This window comes from Ochotona curzoniae, unplaced genomic scaffold, assembly GCF_017591425.1.
Source record: "Ochotona curzoniae isolate NIBS_2020 unplaced genomic scaffold, NIBS_Ocur_1.0 scaffold_3208, whole genome shotgun sequence".
Classification (NCBI taxonomy): Eukaryota; Metazoa; Chordata; class Mammalia; order Lagomorpha; family Ochotonidae; genus Ochotona; species Ochotona curzoniae.
Window position 1 is genome coordinate 29,792,603 of NW_024467106.1, and position 17,232 is coordinate 29,809,834.

At 50.2% G+C, this 17,232-nt stretch overlaps 1 protein-coding gene across 1 annotated transcript; it reads left to right on the plus strand.

The window, feature by feature from the left end:
* Positions 1-11,352: 11,352 nt before the first annotated feature.
* On the plus strand, positions 11,353-16,793 carry ZBTB5 (zinc finger and BTB domain containing 5). The gene has a single exon (XM_040963193.1). The coding sequence runs from the start codon at positions 12,564-12,566 to the stop codon at positions 14,592-14,594; it is 2,031 nt and encodes a 676-aa protein (XP_040819127.1). The 5' UTR covers positions 11,353-12,563; the 3' UTR covers positions 14,595-16,793.
* The last annotated feature ends 439 nt before the right edge of the window (positions 16,794-17,232 follow it).

Genomic DNA, 17,232 nt, shown 5'->3' on the forward strand with positions numbered 1-17,232 from the left:
GATTCACTCCCCAAGTGAGCGCAACGGGCCGATACTATGCCGATCCGAAGCCAGGAGCCTCTTCCGGGTCTCCCGCGCGGGTGCAGGGTCCCAAAGCTTTGGGCCGTCCTCGACTGCTTTCCCAGGCCACAGGCAGGGAGCTGGAAGGGAAGCGGGGCTTCCGGGATTAGAACCGGCGCCCATATGGGATCCCGGGCGTGCTAGGCGAGGACTTAGCCACTTGCGCCACCGCGCCGGGCCCGACTCCTGAGTCTTAAGACTGGCAGTCACACTAACCATATTTAACTGGCTGACAGGAACCCAATGTTTCCTGAGAGAAAGTTACTGACGGTGGAGAAAAGGGTCTCTGAAAAACAGAAGTTAGAGAGCAGTCCACGTGCTCACCCACTGTCCGACAAGATGGTACGATGCTGGCTGGAGTTGAACTGGAGTCACATTGGCACTGATTCGAGTCATGCTGGCATTCAACCAGTCACCACACCGAAACTGCTCCGGGGGAGTTCCACCCAAAGCAAGAGGACCCTCTGTTCCTCTGTTCCTCGTCTTGCTGTATTCAGCAGTAAACAGAATGTTACATACATCAGTGACAGTCACAACAAAGCTCTAACTACAATGAAAAGTAAGGCAACCTACCAACCAGGACTGACACCCCTTACCAGAGAGCGGCCTGAATGGCACATTTACAGAGTTTTTACAGGGGCAGTTTACAATGGCTTGCATAGTGTAGCAGGAGAAGAGGCATTGCACGTTCCCTGCCTATCTCAGCTGGGCAGCCCGTGCCTGTCTCCTTTCCCGGCCAGCAGTCCAGATCGCCAAGCTCAGCCCTCGACAACATCCGTGAGCTAAGGTCACGTAGACGGTTTGGCCTGCGAGCTTACACAGTCTCATACAGCTTCATAGCCAACCAAGCAAAGCTGAAGCTTCAAAAGCGAGAAGTACTGCAGTTGGTAATGAGCCATGTTTACTCCATTTTGCCTTCAATTTTAGTCTCACACAAGAGAATTTTCATGTGAACAATTTTCATGCTTTAATAAAAGGGATCGGTATAGGTTATGTCTCCTTGCTTTTGTCATGACAGCTCCAAGTGATGGGAATTGATATTCTGATTTTGTCCTTTGGTTCTCCCTCAAGGGGAGAACGTGCTCTTGGAAGGGTAAGAAATGGGGAGAATAAAAATTTTCGGTTTTAAAAGGAAACTTTACCAGGAGCCAGAGATCCTAACTGCCTCCTTACCCCATCTCACTCCTCACAACTGGTCGCCGGTCCCACCTCCCTGCCTTCCGATGGATGCTGGGGTTGCTATCATCATTAATCAGTGCTTTTGTTCCGTCTGGCTTGCGGATTCACTCCACATGAAGACTTTCTTGGGACTTTACCTGCCTCTAGTGTATGAAGAACCACCACCAAGCGGGCGACTAAAAGAAGTCCCTCGAGTCAGTTGGAGGGCGGGGCGCCGGTCGGCTCGGGCTCCAGGCAGTCGTGACTGGGATTGGAGGAACTAGACGGAACACCCGGCGCCTCCACCTCCACACGGACTTTAATTGGCTGCTCCCCGCGGTCGCTTTGCCTCAGCCCAAACCTGGGGCTGGTGAGCGCTAAAGCCCGCCCTACAAGGCGTTTGATAACAGTTTTGCGTGTTGTAAGGCAGACGGTGATTGGCCACAGCCGTTCACGGCTTCGGTCGGTAGTAAACACAACCAGACTCCTGGGACCGGGGATTGGTCAGTTTTTTGAGGGGCCGAGCAAATTCCTCCGGGTTCGGTGCACCAGGGCTGGCTACCCTCCCGCCCAGGCCCCGCCCCTCCCGCCTGCTCATTGGCTCCAGCAGGGTCGGGGAGGAGGAGAAAATGAAGCGGGGAGGACGCTCGGGCATTGCGTCACTTCCGTTTACTGTGGGGCGCCGCCGCCGTAGTCTGGACCGCGGCGGTGAAGCGGGGTGAGGGAGAGGAGGGACGGACGGGCGAGGTGGGCACGGGGGGTGGGGGGGAAGGACGTCCCATCCTGGAGACGCCCGGCTGGACGCGCCCGCCCCTTGCGAGCCTGTCGGGTCCCTTAGGAGACGGGGTCCGTCCGCCGCCGGGCGAGGGCAAGGGGGGCGGAGCCCGCCTCAGGTGAGTCGACCCTGTCAGCGCGAGTGGCGGCGGCGCGCGGGGGGCGCGCTCCCGTGGAGGCGGTTGAGGGCCGGGGGGCGCGCGCCGGGGAGGCGGGCACCCCGCGAGTTTCTCATTGTTACCCTTTGCACCGGCCGGGGCCGGGCGGGTCGGAGGCGGGTCCTTCTGCGCAGGCGTCCCCCGTGCGCGGCGCGGGGCGGGGGGCTTGGGGTCGGGAGAGGCCTCCGGGGCGGCGGCGGCCGGGGGGCGGATGGAGAGGCTCGGCCGGCGCGGGATGGAGGCGGCGGGCTCGTCGGTGTCTCTGGAGCGACGAGGCTTCGTCTCCGCGCGAGCGCAAGGCCCACGCGCGGGGTGGGAGGGGGCGCCGGCGGCGGACCCCGCGTTTTGGGACGCCTCGACTCGTCCAAGTGTTTTATTTAAACGGGCGGTTGTGCGGGAGTGCTCGTCCCTGGCGGGGAGCCGTGGACCAGGCTGTGCCGAGATGATCCTCGCTGTCCCATCTTGTGCATGGGATGGACGGACAGACGGGCTTCGGGCTCAGCGAAGGATATGGTAGAAGCTAATTTTTAAATGGAAATGGAATCTTGAATATTTAACTCAAGGGGAAGATGTTCCTGTAAGGACACTGAAGTCTTGATTACGTGTGAATCAACGGAAGTTGCTCATCACCTTCCAGCAGTTGAAGCACTCTGCAAGGGGTGTGCATGCACTTTCGGCTGTTGGGTAAATGTGGGTGGGCGGTCTGTCTTCGGGGGTCGGAAGGGGGTGCTGAGGCTTGGCAGCCGCCGGTGACTTGTTGGGCTTGCTTGGGCTCTTGTGCCATAGACAGTGCTGGAAAGTTGCCTTTTGTTTTGTTTGCCGGGGACCTTGCGCCTCGTTGGCTGAAGCTCTGCGATTTCTGTGCTGAGGCTGCTTGGCCATAAGCAACACTTTGCACTGTGGCTTTAGCCCCTCAGGAAATCTCTATATTTGGGCAGACACCCGGCTAAGGCAGCCAGGTGGTAAGCTGCCAGGTAAGAGGAACTGATTTGGGACATGTTTCTTGGGTGTTTGTTTGTTTTTTGGAAAGTACTGGGGCGTTTTCCTTTTTTTTTTTTTTTTAATTTTCCTAAGACGTATTCAACACATAACTTTTGGCTAAATATTTGGGATGCTGGCAGACTAGATTTATAGAAGCAAAATTATGAAAAAAAATTTGGAGAAAGCACATTGTACAGTGGGAGTATTTTCCTTAGTTTTAGGAGTCAGTGTTCTCAAGAAACTTACTTGGTCACATGATTATCACAAGAAGTGGATAAAAATTTGGTTCCCAAAGTGCATGTAAGTGTTTCATGTGTTGGAAATCTAGCATGTTGTGTTTAGTGAGATGAACAAACTTTGCTTGTTGTGCGGACATGGAATGTCTCGTCTGCCTCAAATCCTCCTAGAGTTCCCACGGATGGGTTGCTTGGGCTTCTTGTCTTAGCACAAGAAAGAGTGAAGACGTCATAGTAGTGGGTCTAAGGCGTGCTTCCTCAGTCCATCGCATAGAAATTCTCATTTTTCGGGCCCGGCGCGGTGGCGCAAGTAGTTAAGGTCCTCGCCTTGCAAGCCCGGGATCCCATATGGGTGCCGGTTCTTCCCGCGGCCCCGCTTCCCTTCCAGCTCCCTGCCTGTGGCCCGGGTTTTGGGACCCTGCACCCGCGTGGGAGACCCGGAAGAGGCTCCTGGCTTCGGATCGGCATAGCATCGACCGTTGCGCTCACTTGGGGAGTGAATCATCGGACGGAAGATATTCCTCTCTGTCTCTCCTCTCTGTATATCCGCCTTTCCAATAAAAAAATAATAAAAATAAATCTTAAAAAAAAAAGAAATTCTCATTTTTCTTCAGCTCCTCACACATACTGTTTGGCTCATGTTTACCTAGCTACATTAATGCTTGGGCAGGGGAACAAAACCCAGGCATTGATTAGCTGGCAGCTTCTTTACTAATGTAAACTAATTGTAAATATTTTCCTTCTATGTCAGTTTTAAGTGGATGAAAGACCTTAAAAACAGTTCTTAAAATGCATATTGTGAGAAATCCACTTGTGGATTTCAATTTTTTTTGCCATCCATAGGTCTCTAACATTTCTTAAGTGTGGATGTCATCTAGCAGGGGCAATTTTTGTGGGCGGTTGGTGTAGCTGGTGGCGGCTGTAACACTACCCTGCACCTTTTGTCGGACAGCAGTGACCTCCGCCTGTGCTCCAAGACCAGCTGTTTCTGGGTGAACTGTGCTCTAGACAGTTGTTTTCGTCATTTTCACCTTCTGAACTGTGGAATTTAATCTCAACTTTCATTTTTAGGGGATGATTTTCATCTCATTAATTATACATATATTTGCTGAAAGTTTTGATGTTTTTAATCTGCTAGACAGCTCAGATAAGGAATTGTGTTAGAGTACTGACTATTGTGTGATCTCAGGGATTCCTCTAGTGGGGACCAGGACTCGAGGTATGACCACCACACCGAAAAGAATTGGGACACAGGAGATGCGAAGGCAAAGATGAACCAATGTACATTTTATTGTGTTATACTGGGTAACTTATAATAATTTTTGCAGGACGGGCCCGGCGCCATGGCCTCACAGCTAAAGTCCTCGCCTTCAACGCACCAGGATCCCATATGGGCGCCAGTTCTAATCCCGGCAACTCCATTTCCCATCCAGATCCCTGCTTGTGGCCTGGGAAAGTAGTCCAGGACGTCTCAAAGCTTTGGGACCCTGCACTGGTGTGGGATACCCGGAAGAAGTTCCTGGATCCTGGCTCCGGATTGACATAGCATCAGCCATTGCGCTCACTTGGATGGAAGATCTTCCTCTCTGTTTCTCCTCCTCTCTGTATGTCTGACTTTCCAATAAGTAAATAAATCTTTAAAAAATAATAATAATAATTTTTGCAGGACAAGCAGGCAGATGAAAGTGACCAGGATCCCATACGGACGCCGGTTCTAATCCTGGCAACTCCACTTCCCATCCAGCTTCCTGCTTGTGGCCTGGGAAAGCAGTCCAGGATGGCCCAAAGCCTTGGGACCCTGCACCTGCGTGGGAGCCCTGGAGGAACTTCCTGGCTCCTGGCTTTGGATTGGCACAGCACTGGCTGTTGCGGTCACCAGGGGAGTGAATCATCAGATGGAAGATATTCCTCTCCATCTCTCCTCCTCTGTATATCTGACTTTGCAATAAAAGTAAAAGAAATCTTTTTTTTTTTTTTTTTTTTTACGTTACCAGCTAACTAAACAACAGAATACAAGCTACTCTAACGATATATCACAAGAGATTTGGGGAAAAAAAAAAGTCACCTGGCCTCAGACAACAGGATAAGGAAACATGAGTTACTGGAACCAATACTGGTAAACAAACAGATTTAACTAGAAAAGGAATCTAACAGAACTTTGTACTCAGATAGGTTTAGTAACAATCACTAAAAAAAAGTAAGATGGTGAAGACACCTCACACCTCTCCAGGCACACTTAGCCAGCAAGGTGGCCCATAATCTCAGCAGGAAATGCTTTCTGCTGCATTCTCAGTCTGCTGGGAACACCTGAGATTTGGGCTCCCTTGGGCATCTGTCTGGTTCAGGGGGCAAACTTTCACAATTAGCAAATCTCCACAGTATGACATGGCAGTCACGGATTGTTAGTATCCCAAGATTATTTTATCTGTACCTTCCCTACTCTTCTAACATATTTGAATGACTTTTTTAAGGCCAAGCATTTCCTTGATTCTGAAACACATTTTCTTTACATTTTATTTTGAGTTTTTAAGATTTTTATTTTTATTACAAAGAGGAGGAGAGACAGAGAAAGATCTTCCATCCGATGCTTTACTCCCCAAGTGAGTGCAACGGCCGGTGCTATGCTGAACCAGGAACTTCTTCCAGGTCTCCCACACGGGTGCAGGATCCCAAGGCTTTGGGCCATCCTTGACTGCTTTCCCAGGCCAAAAGCAGGGATCTGGATGGGAAGTGGAGTTGCCGGGATTAGAACCGGCACCCATATGGGGTCCTGGCACGTTGAAGGCTAGGACTTTAGCCGCTAGGCCATACATTTTATTTTTCTTAAAGACAGGATGCCATAGATGTAAACCTTGGCGTGATTGACAGCATTTTTCTTTGTGTTACAAGAAATAGTTCATTTTATAATTTCTGGCATCCTAGAATTAATGAAATTTAGTACAGTTAGAAGACTTTCACACCCAATTAATTCATTATAATTGTAATCAGGGAATTGTCTAAATTTGCTGCTGTGCTCTGGGGTTTGTCACCTTTACAAAGAAGCCTGTTGGAGGTGTTCTTTTTTCTTGCATGGGTGAAAAGATGTTTTTATAAACTGAAGGTTGATTAAGTGGTGGGGCTGGCTTTCAGAATTTGTACCAGGTAACCTGTTCCTTTGTGCAGTTGTCAGTATAAGTTTGCAGGTGCTTTAGTTCCATCTTAGTAAGTTTGAAATGGTTAGAGAAAATCCACCCCCCCCCCACATTATTATGTTGACATGGTGTAATTCATTTTTCAGTGCATCTTTTTTTTTTTTTAAGATTTATTTTTATTGGAAAGTCAGATATACAGAAAGGAAGAGAGACAGAGAGGAAGCTCTTCCGTCCAGTGATTCACTCCCCAAGTGACCACAACAGCCAGTGCTGTGCCAATCCGGAGCCAAGAGCCAGGAACTTCCTCCAGGTCTCCCACATGGGTCCCAAGGCTTTGCGCTGTCCTTGACTGTCTTCCCAGGCCACAAGCAGGGAGCTGGATGGGAAGTGGAGCTGCCAGGATTAGAACCTGCGCCCATATGGGATCCCAGTGCATTCAAGGCGAGGACATTAGCTGCTAGGCCACCACACTGGACCTTTTTCAGTGCATCTTTATCAGTTTTAATTTAGAATCTACCAAACCTCCTTCCTCTAAAAATGCAAGGCAGGTACTTTTTTAGTCCTGGTTTAGTTTTTACTGTGAAAGGAATCTGAGAAGGGCAGAGAAAAGAAAACTCGCTGTTTGGTGGTTCACTTGTGAGAGGAACCCAGAAATGCTACCAAATCAAAGACATCTCTAATTGCATCATATTTTGAGTAGACAAAATTTTGAGCAGCTGAGCAGGTCGGTTAGCAGGAGCTATGGGAGAAGACAGAGCTAATCTGTGAAACCTGTATCACGCTGCCGGCTGGGAAGCCTTTGGTGTCACTTGCAGCCTGGATCGATTTGCCTTCTGCCCTATCCCTGATCCTTGAGGGTGGCTCCCTGTGCAGGGGCAGCTGATGGACAGTTCCTAGCTAGCCTGACAACCTGGTGCAATTCAAAGGGCCTCACCATACGGGAAAGAACTATATTTCTCTCATCTTCACAGCCTCTGTCATGTTCAGAAGTTGAGCTGACTACTCTCCTGGCTTCCTTATTATTATTAATATTTTTAAAATCTATTTTATTTGAAAGAGTGGAGGGAAAAGGAGATCCTCCATCTCTGGTTTTTCTCAAATGACACCAGTAGCTAGACCGGGCCCGGTAGGAGCCAGGAACTCCATCTGGGTCTCCTACGTGAATGATAGGACCCAAGTCGTTGAGCCATCATCTGCTGCCTTCCTAAGTACATTAGCTGGAAACTGGATATGCAAACTGGCATTGGAAGTGGTGGTTTAATACACTGTGTGGCAACACTAGCCCCTCAGGTGAATTCTTCAATCCTAATGCCACTCCAGCCTGTATCAGCCACTTCCTACTATAGATGGCTGCCCTTTTTGGGGATCAGAGGGATGGGAATGAGCTTTGTTTTTTTCAAGTTTGTTTTTTTAAAAATTTATCTTTATTAGAAAGTCAGATTTACAGAGAAGAGGAGAGAGAAAGGTCTTCCACCTGTCAGTTCACACCCCAAGTAGCTGCAACGGCTAGAGCTAGCTGGCTAGAGCCAGGAGCCACCTCCTGGTCTCCCATGTGAGTGTACGGTTCCAAGGCTTTAGGCTGTCCTCTTCTGCTTTCCCAGGCCACAAACAGGGAACTGAAAGGAAAGTGGAACAGCCAGGAGACAAATGGCACCATATGGGATCCTGGCACATGCAAGGTGAGGACTTTAACTGCTAGGCTACCACATTGGGCCCAAGCTTGCTTTATTTATTCATTTATTTGTTTGTTTATTTTTTCTTTTTTTAAAAGATTTATTTTTATTGCAAAGTCAGATATATAGAGAGACGGAGAGACAGACAGGAAGATCTTCCATCGATGATTCACTCCCCAAGTGGCCGCAGTGGCCAGAGCTGAGCCGATCCCAGGCCAGAAGCCAGGAGCCTCTTCTGAGTCTCCCACACCGGGGCAGGGTCCCAAGTCTTTGGGCCATCCTCAACTACTTTCCCACACCACAAGCAGGGAGCTGAATGTAAAGTTGGGCTGCCGGGATTAGAACTGCCGCCAGTATGGTATCCTGGTATGTTTAAGGCGAGGACTTAAGCCGCTAGGCTACCACACCATGCCCCTGAGCTTTATTATTTTTTTTAGAACAGTTTCAGATTTGTAGAAAAACTGTAAAGATAATAAGAGGAGTTCCCACATACCCATACCCAGTTTCTCTGTTGTTAACATCTTACATTGCTGTGGTTTTTGTTAGAATTAATAAGCCATTATTATTTTTTAAAGATCTACTGATTTTTGTTGGGAAGCCAGATCAGAGGTACAGGGAAAAGAAGAAACAGAAAGATCTTCAATCTGCTGATTCACTCCCCAAGTGGCCACAACCACCAGAGCTGAGCTGATCCAAAGTCAGGAGCCAGGAGCTGCTTCTGGGTCTCCCACGTGGGTAGGATGATCTCCCAGCTGGTAGATGATTTCCTTCTCTTCTCTGTTTTAACTCTGCCTTCCAAATTAACATAAGTCTTTCAAAAACAAGGTATTCGGCTGTGAGGTTGGGGCAAAAGCACCTCCCTGCAGTGTGGCAGCTGTGGGTGGTGCCCCAGCTAGGCTGGACCCAATGCTGGGCCAAGGTCACTCCTGCCAGTTGGTGACCGAGTCCTAGGTTTGGGCACCAAGTGGTGCCAGGCTCTGCCTGCTGGCCGCCTGGTGGTGAGTTCTGGGGCTTTTAGAATATGTAATTTGCTGCCTCAGGACATACATGGATAAAGCCAGTGTGAGTGTAGGTGAGGGATGAATCTGGTTGATTCCCAACAGCTGGGTCATGGAACTTTCTGGCAAGCACGGGAACTGAGACCTAGTGATTTGGAGGGGAGAGTCCATAAGATCTATTTGGGTCAGACTGATTCACCAGCCCGAATGGGAATCCTGAGATGGGCTGTTAGCGTAGAGCATCACTGACTGCCACACACGAGTCCACACGAAAGCTATGGCTAGGGGCCTGTCTGGCAGGGCTAGGTACCGGTACCTGACTGATTGGTAAAACGGTGGACGGGTGGCATTTGGCAGGGTCAAGATACTAACAAGCACACAAGAGAACCAGGTCTGGGGGTAGATTCTGTGGGTGAAGTGTGGGCCAAACCCTGTGGAAATACAAGTCCCGCTGGTAGCTAGTGAGCTGGCGTGGTGGTGGGCTGAGTGGTGTGACCATGGAACCTGCCATCACTTACAGGTAAAGGAACCAACAACAGTCTGGGCAGGTCAAGGCAGCAGCACATGAATGTGCATCCTAAAATAGGATGTGGGCTGGACTGAGCTGCAACTGGAAGGGGGCGGACCAGGCAGGGCTGAGCAAACCTCTACTCGCAAGGAAGAATGAAAATCAGGATGGAACACAGGTCATGCCAAACTAGGCTCTTACACCAACTGGTCTGCATGAGCCAGGGATACTAGGACACAGCATAGAAAGCAAGGCTGAGACAGATGAGGGGCTAAGCCACCTGGATCAGAGCAACCACTGGCACATGCGTCATCTAGGGTTGGGAATTGGCTCATTTGGGGAGCTGTGAGTATAGCCTTGCTGGGTTGGGGGATATGGCTGCAATTTCCCTTGGCACAAGTGTGAACTAGGGCTGAGTACACCAGCTAAGCTAGGCGCCAGCACCATCTAGTGCTCTGGAGAACCTGGGTAGATGGAGGACAGACTAGGCTAGGTCTCTGCCCCTACTGAGCCATGTGTGAGCAGTGTTTGGGTATGGACAAGCCTTGGCTGGGTTGAAACATCCAACAGTAAGAACCGGAATGGATTGAAGCCCACAAGGAGGGCTGGCCCATGAACCCACCAGTATGTGCAAGATCTGGCATAGGGAGAGGTTCTGATGGAGGAGCTTGGTAAACTCCTCTGTTGGGACACAGTCCCTGCAGGTGAGCACAAGAAGCACGATAGGGAGCAACCCAGACCAGGCCAGAGAAAGATACCCACTGGCATACACTCAGCATAGGTCAGGAGCAGACCAGGATGAACCAGTTCACATCAACCACTGGCAAATCTGAGCACCAGAATAGTGTATAGGTCGGGTCAGGCTCGGTCACAACACAAACCGGTGCACATTATGGAATGCCAAGGTGAGCTGAGATGTACCAGATGTGGACACAGCACCCAAACAGCTCACATGAGAACCATGGGGAAGGAGAGGGCAAAGCCAGTAGGGGGGAATGTGGAGGGCTCTCCTGCTGGACAGCCACTCCCATTGGAAAGCATGGGTTGGGATGGGGGGGAGACCACACCAGGCAGGACTACAGCACCTGTGACCCTCATGTGAGCTAGGTCAGGGAAAAGCCAGGTTGGACTGACTGTTCCGACTGGTACAAGCGAAAATTATAGTGGATGAGGGTTGGTTGGGCTTTGCTGCAGCATCAGCTGGCAGAGGCTGACACTGGGGGACTAAATCTGTCAAGTTAAACTCCAGAACCACCTGGAGAGTGCATAATCAGGGAGTGGGAATGGCCTAGTAGGGAAATAGTGCGCACCTCCCTCTTGGGTTACCACTCCTACTGGAGAGAGTGAAAACCAGGATAGGTGCGGGGTGGCTAGACAGAAAGGCACCTGCCAGTATATGTGTGGGCTAGATAGTAGGGTTGGTTGGATTGAACTAGGCTTCAGTGCCCATTGACATGTACGAGAGCTAAATGGAATGTGGACCAGCACCCAAAAGAGATGGGTATCATAGGCAGAAGCTTGGTTTGCTAAGCTGCAACTCTAGCCCAATAGTAATTCTCCAGCTTCTGTCATCAAAGAAATGCATGATGTTCTAGGAAGCATCTATTCAGTTAGCTCCGTGGGAGCCCCTGCCCCCATGCTTAAAATTAAACTGATTTGGAGCCAGTTTAATTTTGGGGGACTATCTTACTATTTTCTTTCTTTCTTCCTTTTTTCACTCCCCAGAAGGCCACAATGGCCAGTGTTCAGCCAGGCCTGAGCCAGGAGCTTCATCTGGGTTTCCCATGTAGGGAGCATTGGCCCAAATACTGAGGCCATCTTCTGCTGTTTTTCCCAGGCCATTGGCAGGGAGCTGGATTGGAAGTGAAGCCACTGGGACTTGAACCAGGAGTCTCCAGGGGATGCTGACATTATAGACAACAGCTTAAACACTGTACCACAGCACCAGCTCCACCTTTTCCATTTGAAAATTGAGGTTGCTTGTAGTATAATATACAAACTTTAATTTCTTGTTTTAAGTGTTTGCGAGTTGTGCAGCCATAACCATAGTGTAGAAATCCCCACAGTTCCTCTTCCATTGGATCTATTCCTGAATAGTGCCCCATGCCCAGTGGGTTTCCTTTATGTGTGAGATTGTTTTCATTGAACTGGCTGTCATCCAGGCCTCCTGTCTTAGCCTCCCGTGACCTTCACTTTCCCAATCCCTGGACAAGCAGTTTTTCAGCCTTTGGGAAGGGTGTGAAAGGTGTGTGCCTCTGACTGGGGTATAGCTTTATAGGCATGTTGATTCAGCACTCATTCACCTTCTTAGCTTACCAAATGTGCATATTCTTTTTCTCCCTCGCTCACCCCCCATGGGTTTTTATTATCCCTTTAACAGTGAAACCAAAAAGCGTTAGCATCTTTTTAATGCAGTTTTAGGAATGGGTAGGGAGCAAATACTTTTGTGTAGTCTGGTACCATTATAACTGCAGTTTCTTTCCACTAATGCTGGTTTGCCTTTTTGACTTATTTAAGGCCATCAAGACCGTGTGAAATTTCTTGGTGCTCATTCATTACCCTCAGGGAGCAACAAACCTATGGGAAGAATATGCCTTCACCCACACATCATCCTTTTCCAACACAGACCCTCAGAGGAGGGGGTCGTGGGAAGTATGAAGGAGGGTGCCTGCCTGAAGGAGGGTGCCTGAGCCCATGGGTGTGTATGCTTCCTGGGATAGTGGCCGAGGTAACAAGCTCCCCATGTCTGTGCCCATCATCAGAGACACTACAGCTTCCAGAGGTCCATGCTGAGCCAGCTACACCTCTTTTCCTTGTAATCTTGTGTTCTGGCTTGGGCTTAAGTTTTTCCATATCCTAACACTTTTCTGTTTTTCCTGTAGGACCATGGATTTTCCTGGTCACTTTGAACAGATCTTCCAGCAGCTGAACTACCAGAGACTCCATGGCCAGCTCTGTGATTGCGTCATCGTTGTGGGGAACAGACATTTTAAAGCCCACCGCTCCGTGCTGGCAGCATGCAGCACACACTTCCGGGCCCTGTTCTCGGTGGCAGAGGGAGATCAGACCATGAACATGATCCAGCTGGACAGTGAGGTGGTAACAGCAGAGGCCTTCGCAGCATTGATTGACATGATGTACACCTCTACCCTCATGCTGGGGGAGAGCAACGTTATGGATGTCTTACTGGCAGCTTCTCACCTGCACTTGAACTCTGTTGTTAAGGCGTGTAAACATTACCTAACAACAAGGACGCTACCCATGTCTCCCCCCAGTGAGCGTGTTCAGGAGCAGAGCGCCCGTATGCAGCGCTCCTTTATGTTGCAGCAGCTGGGCCTCAGCATCGTGAGCTCGGCCCTCACTTCCAGCCAGGGTGGCGAGGAGCAGCCAGCGCCGATGAGCTCCTCGATGCGCAGTAACCTGGACCAGCGGACGCCCTTCCCCATGAGACGCCTTCATAAGCGCAAGCAGTCCGCTGAGGAGCGGGCCAGGCAGCGCCTCCGGCCAGCAGTGGACGAGTCTGCTGTGTCAGACGTGACTCCAGAGAATGGGCCTGCAGGGCTTCATGCTCGGGAGGAGTTCTTCTCGCCAGATTCTCTGAAAATTGTGGAGAACACAAAAGCCGATGGGATGGCCGATAACCAGGAAGATGGTGCTCTCATGTTCGACCAGCCTTTTGGTGCTCAAGAAGATGCCCAGGTGCCCAGCCAGTCTGACAACAGTGCCGGCAACATGGCGCAGCTGTCCATGGCCTCTCGGGCGACTCAGGTGGAGACAGGTTTTGAACAGGAAACGGCAGCTGAGAAGGGGGCTTTCCAGTGTGAGAACCCTGAGGTGGGCCTTGGCGAGAAGGAGCACATGAGGGTGGTGGTGAAAGCAGAGCCCCTGAGCTCCCCCGAGCCACAGGACGAGGTGAGTGACGTGACCTCCCAGGCAGAAGGCAGCGAGTCTGTGGAAGTGGAAGGCGTTGTGGTCAGCGCCGAGAAGATCGACCTGAGTCCTGAGAGCAGTGACCGAAGCTTCTCAGATCCTCAGTCGAGCACAGACAGGGTGGGCGACATCCATATTTTGGAAGTCACAAATAATCTAGAACCTAAGTCGTCTTTTAGCATTTCTAATTTTTTGAACAAGAGCCGAGGAAGTAACTTCAATGCAAATCAGAACAATGATGATAATATCCCAAACACCACTAGTGACTGCAGGCTGGAGGGCGAGGGCCCCTACTTGCTGAGTCCGGAGGCTGGGCCTGCGGGCGGGCCCTCCTCTGCCCCCGGCCCCCACGTGGAGAACCCATTCAGTGAGCCGGCTGACTCCCACTTTGTCAGGCCTATGCAGGAGGTGATGGGCCTGCCGTGTGTGCAGACTTCAGGCTACCAGGGAGGAGAACAGTTTGGGATGGATTTTTCCAGGTCTGGATTAGGCCTCCACTCCTTCTCCAGGGTTATGATGGGTTCCCCAAGAGGAGGAGCCAGTAATTTCCCATACTACCGCCGCATAGCTCCCAAAATGCCCGTTGTAACTTCCGTCAGGAGCTCACAGATCCCAGAAAACACTGCCAGCTCCCAGCTGATGCTGACGGGGGCCTCGTCCTCCTATGAAAGCACTCATCCTTCCCAGCCTGGCCCCCCACAGCTGACCAGGGCGTCTGCGGATGTCCTGTCCAAGTGCAAAAAGGCCTTATCAGAGCACAACGTCTTGGTTGTAGAAGGCGCACGCAAGTACGCCTGCAAAATCTGCTGCAAAACCTTCCTGACTTTGACAGACTGCAAGAAGCACATCCGTGTTCACACAGGCGAGAAGCCCTACGCCTGCCTGAAATGTGGCAAGAGGTTTAGTCAGTCAAGCCACTTGTACAAGCACTCCAAGACCACCTGCCTGCGCTGGCAGAGCAGCAACCTGCCCACCACCTTGCTCTAAGTGCCCTGGTCAGATGCCACTAAGGCCAGCTGTGGGACTGAAATGAAGTCTGTGTTGGGAGGCGGCTTGTGCCATGGAGCTTCGGGCTTCACATGCCCTGTGGCTGTTGAAAGTGCCAACAGGCAGGAAATGGAGATCTACTGCATGTCGCCCAAACTGCCAGGCGGCTGAGTGACACGTGCGCCTCTGGAAGGGGATGGGATCCCTGAAACCAAGTTCTTCCTTAGGGTGAAGCAGTGCAGTTGTAGTTTGTAATTAATGTTGTTCAAAGCAGCACATTTAAAAATTGAAGCAAAACTTTTTTAAACCATTTTTGTAAATCCCTGGAGCATTTAATGAAATTTCCTCTACCCTCTGATGGGAATGTTACATCCCCTGTACAGTGATGCAGAAAGGCACTTAGTGTAACCAGGCAGTGGCGACCTGGTGCCTGTCTGCGGCAGGTGCTTGGAAGTGTCTCCCAGGTGCGTCCCTGGCCACTAAAAGTACTATATTTCTATTTTTGTCTGAGTTGCAGTCACAGGTGCTGCACTTCAATGGTGCTGACACTGGTCCAGAGCATGCGTGCTCTTGGACTGTTAGTGTAGATGCTTCTGGAAACATCCCTGTCGGGTAGGTGTCTTTACCAGTTTTTTTCTGATTTGAAGAACAGAGTTGTAAATGGAGTATGTGCTTATAGGGAGTGCCACGTAAGGTCTTGTTTCTATATGTGCTGTTTTAGCAGTGTTTTAAAACACTTGTATTACCGATGTTACAGTCCCATTTGGAAGTCAGAGAAGAGCTGGTGTTTGTCATTGTTCTGATGTAGTCCCATTTGTGGGGTCTTCCATGACGCATTTACCTTTTACTCACCCAGACATCCAGGCCAGTCCAGCGTGACACATCCCACCCAAGGGCAAGCCCCTCTCGCCTCGCTGCTTCCCATTTCTGTGCATTACTGTCTTCAATTATAAACTAACCAAAAACAACGCTCCCTACCCCCATGGATTTTGTTATAGCATAGACCTTGAACTTTTTATTAGTTAGTGTGCCTCCCCCTGCAACCTGATACTATTTAAAGTTTTGAAATCCAAATGTAGTAGCATTCATGGATAAATATTTTGCTGACTCTGTGAGTGGGGGTAGGCAGCCTGAAACTTAAAAAGTTACTGGGTAGCATCCAAGACAACCAGATGGGCCTGCAGGTCATTCGCCAGCACCTCTCTGGGCCTTGCCACCTGACTCCAGCTCCTTCATGCTGTCCTCTGGCCTTGGAGCATCAGGGCTGCTGGTGGCACCTGAGTCCTGGCTCACAGGCATTTGGGGACAGCACAGGTCAGTGCACCTCTGCAGCACTCACCAAATAAGTTTAATTCATGCATGAATGGGGGTTCATTGGTGTCCTGCTTTCTTACAGATAACCAAACCATTGTACTTCATTCAGAGTTACTCAGTTCTTATGTTTAGAAAGCTAAATATTTGTATAGCGTAAAACAAAAACAAATGTGTTGGCTCCTCTTAATCCACATCTCACCCATTGGTGGCTAAACTCATCAGGTCCACAGAAGGGCTCAGTGTCTCCTGCCAGCGAGTTCTATTGGGGAGCTCAGGGGAAACACGTTGAGCAGAACTGGGAAAGGGAGGGGTATGTGGCTCACCCTCAGCAGCCATGTTGTGACAATGTGTGGAGGCTGAAAATCCAGCCCTCTACACAACGCAGGGACCAGTGTGTTGAGAGATTGTTCATGGGAGTCAGGTGGTCAGCGTGGAGAGTGAGAGGCCCTGCCCAGGATGAGGTGCCAGGAGCCTGCGTCCCGCTCCAGCTCAGCTGCAAGTTGGGCTTGGTCCTTGGGGCCTGTGATGTACCCTGGAGCCCTGCCTATCCTCTCCACTGCTGGACAGAACCTGGAGTCTCATCTACCTCTTAGTTGCCACACCTCAGAAGCAAGCTAGCAGGCCAGTGTCTTTGGACATGCTGTAGCACTTAAAGAGTAATTCAGAGGTCCCTGGAGAACCAGTCTCAGGGTCCGTACTGTGACCTGTAGTTTCTACGCATTATAACTGGTGTTGGGTACCTGAATTCTGATTGGTTAGCCTTAATTCTCGCCCCGGCATAATCGTGTAGAATCTTTTCTGGTGATCACATAAAAGCTGTGTCAGGGCACCCGGGTCAGTGGTGCTATGCTGGTGGAATTTTAAAATAAATAAAACTTTGTCATATTCATGCCTCTAGCTCCATATTCTTTGCTTAATGTTACAAAGGTTAAAACAAAAATGGGAAATGATGTTTCTGCCTTGGCCAGTCATGCTTTGACTGGTACTTCCTTAAAACCAAGCCTCCCAGGAAATCATACTGTTAGGAAGTTCCTGGTTGCTCCTGTCACCTTATCCCATGTGCCTTCCTTGCATCCTGGCTTTGAGCCACGGGCACCTGGCAGGTTTGTCTGTCACACGGGTCAGAAGGCCCCTTCCTACACGTCCTGCTCCAAACTTAAAAAGTGCCATTTGCTGGCTTACGGCTGGGGGTAAGAGCAGGAAGCTGGTTCCTTCAGTACCTAGTCAGATTGCCAGTGGTCTATAGCTATAGGGAAGAGAAAGAGGACAGTGATTATAAAAATATCCTGCTTGGGGTAAAGGGATGAGAGAGGGAACAAAGGTA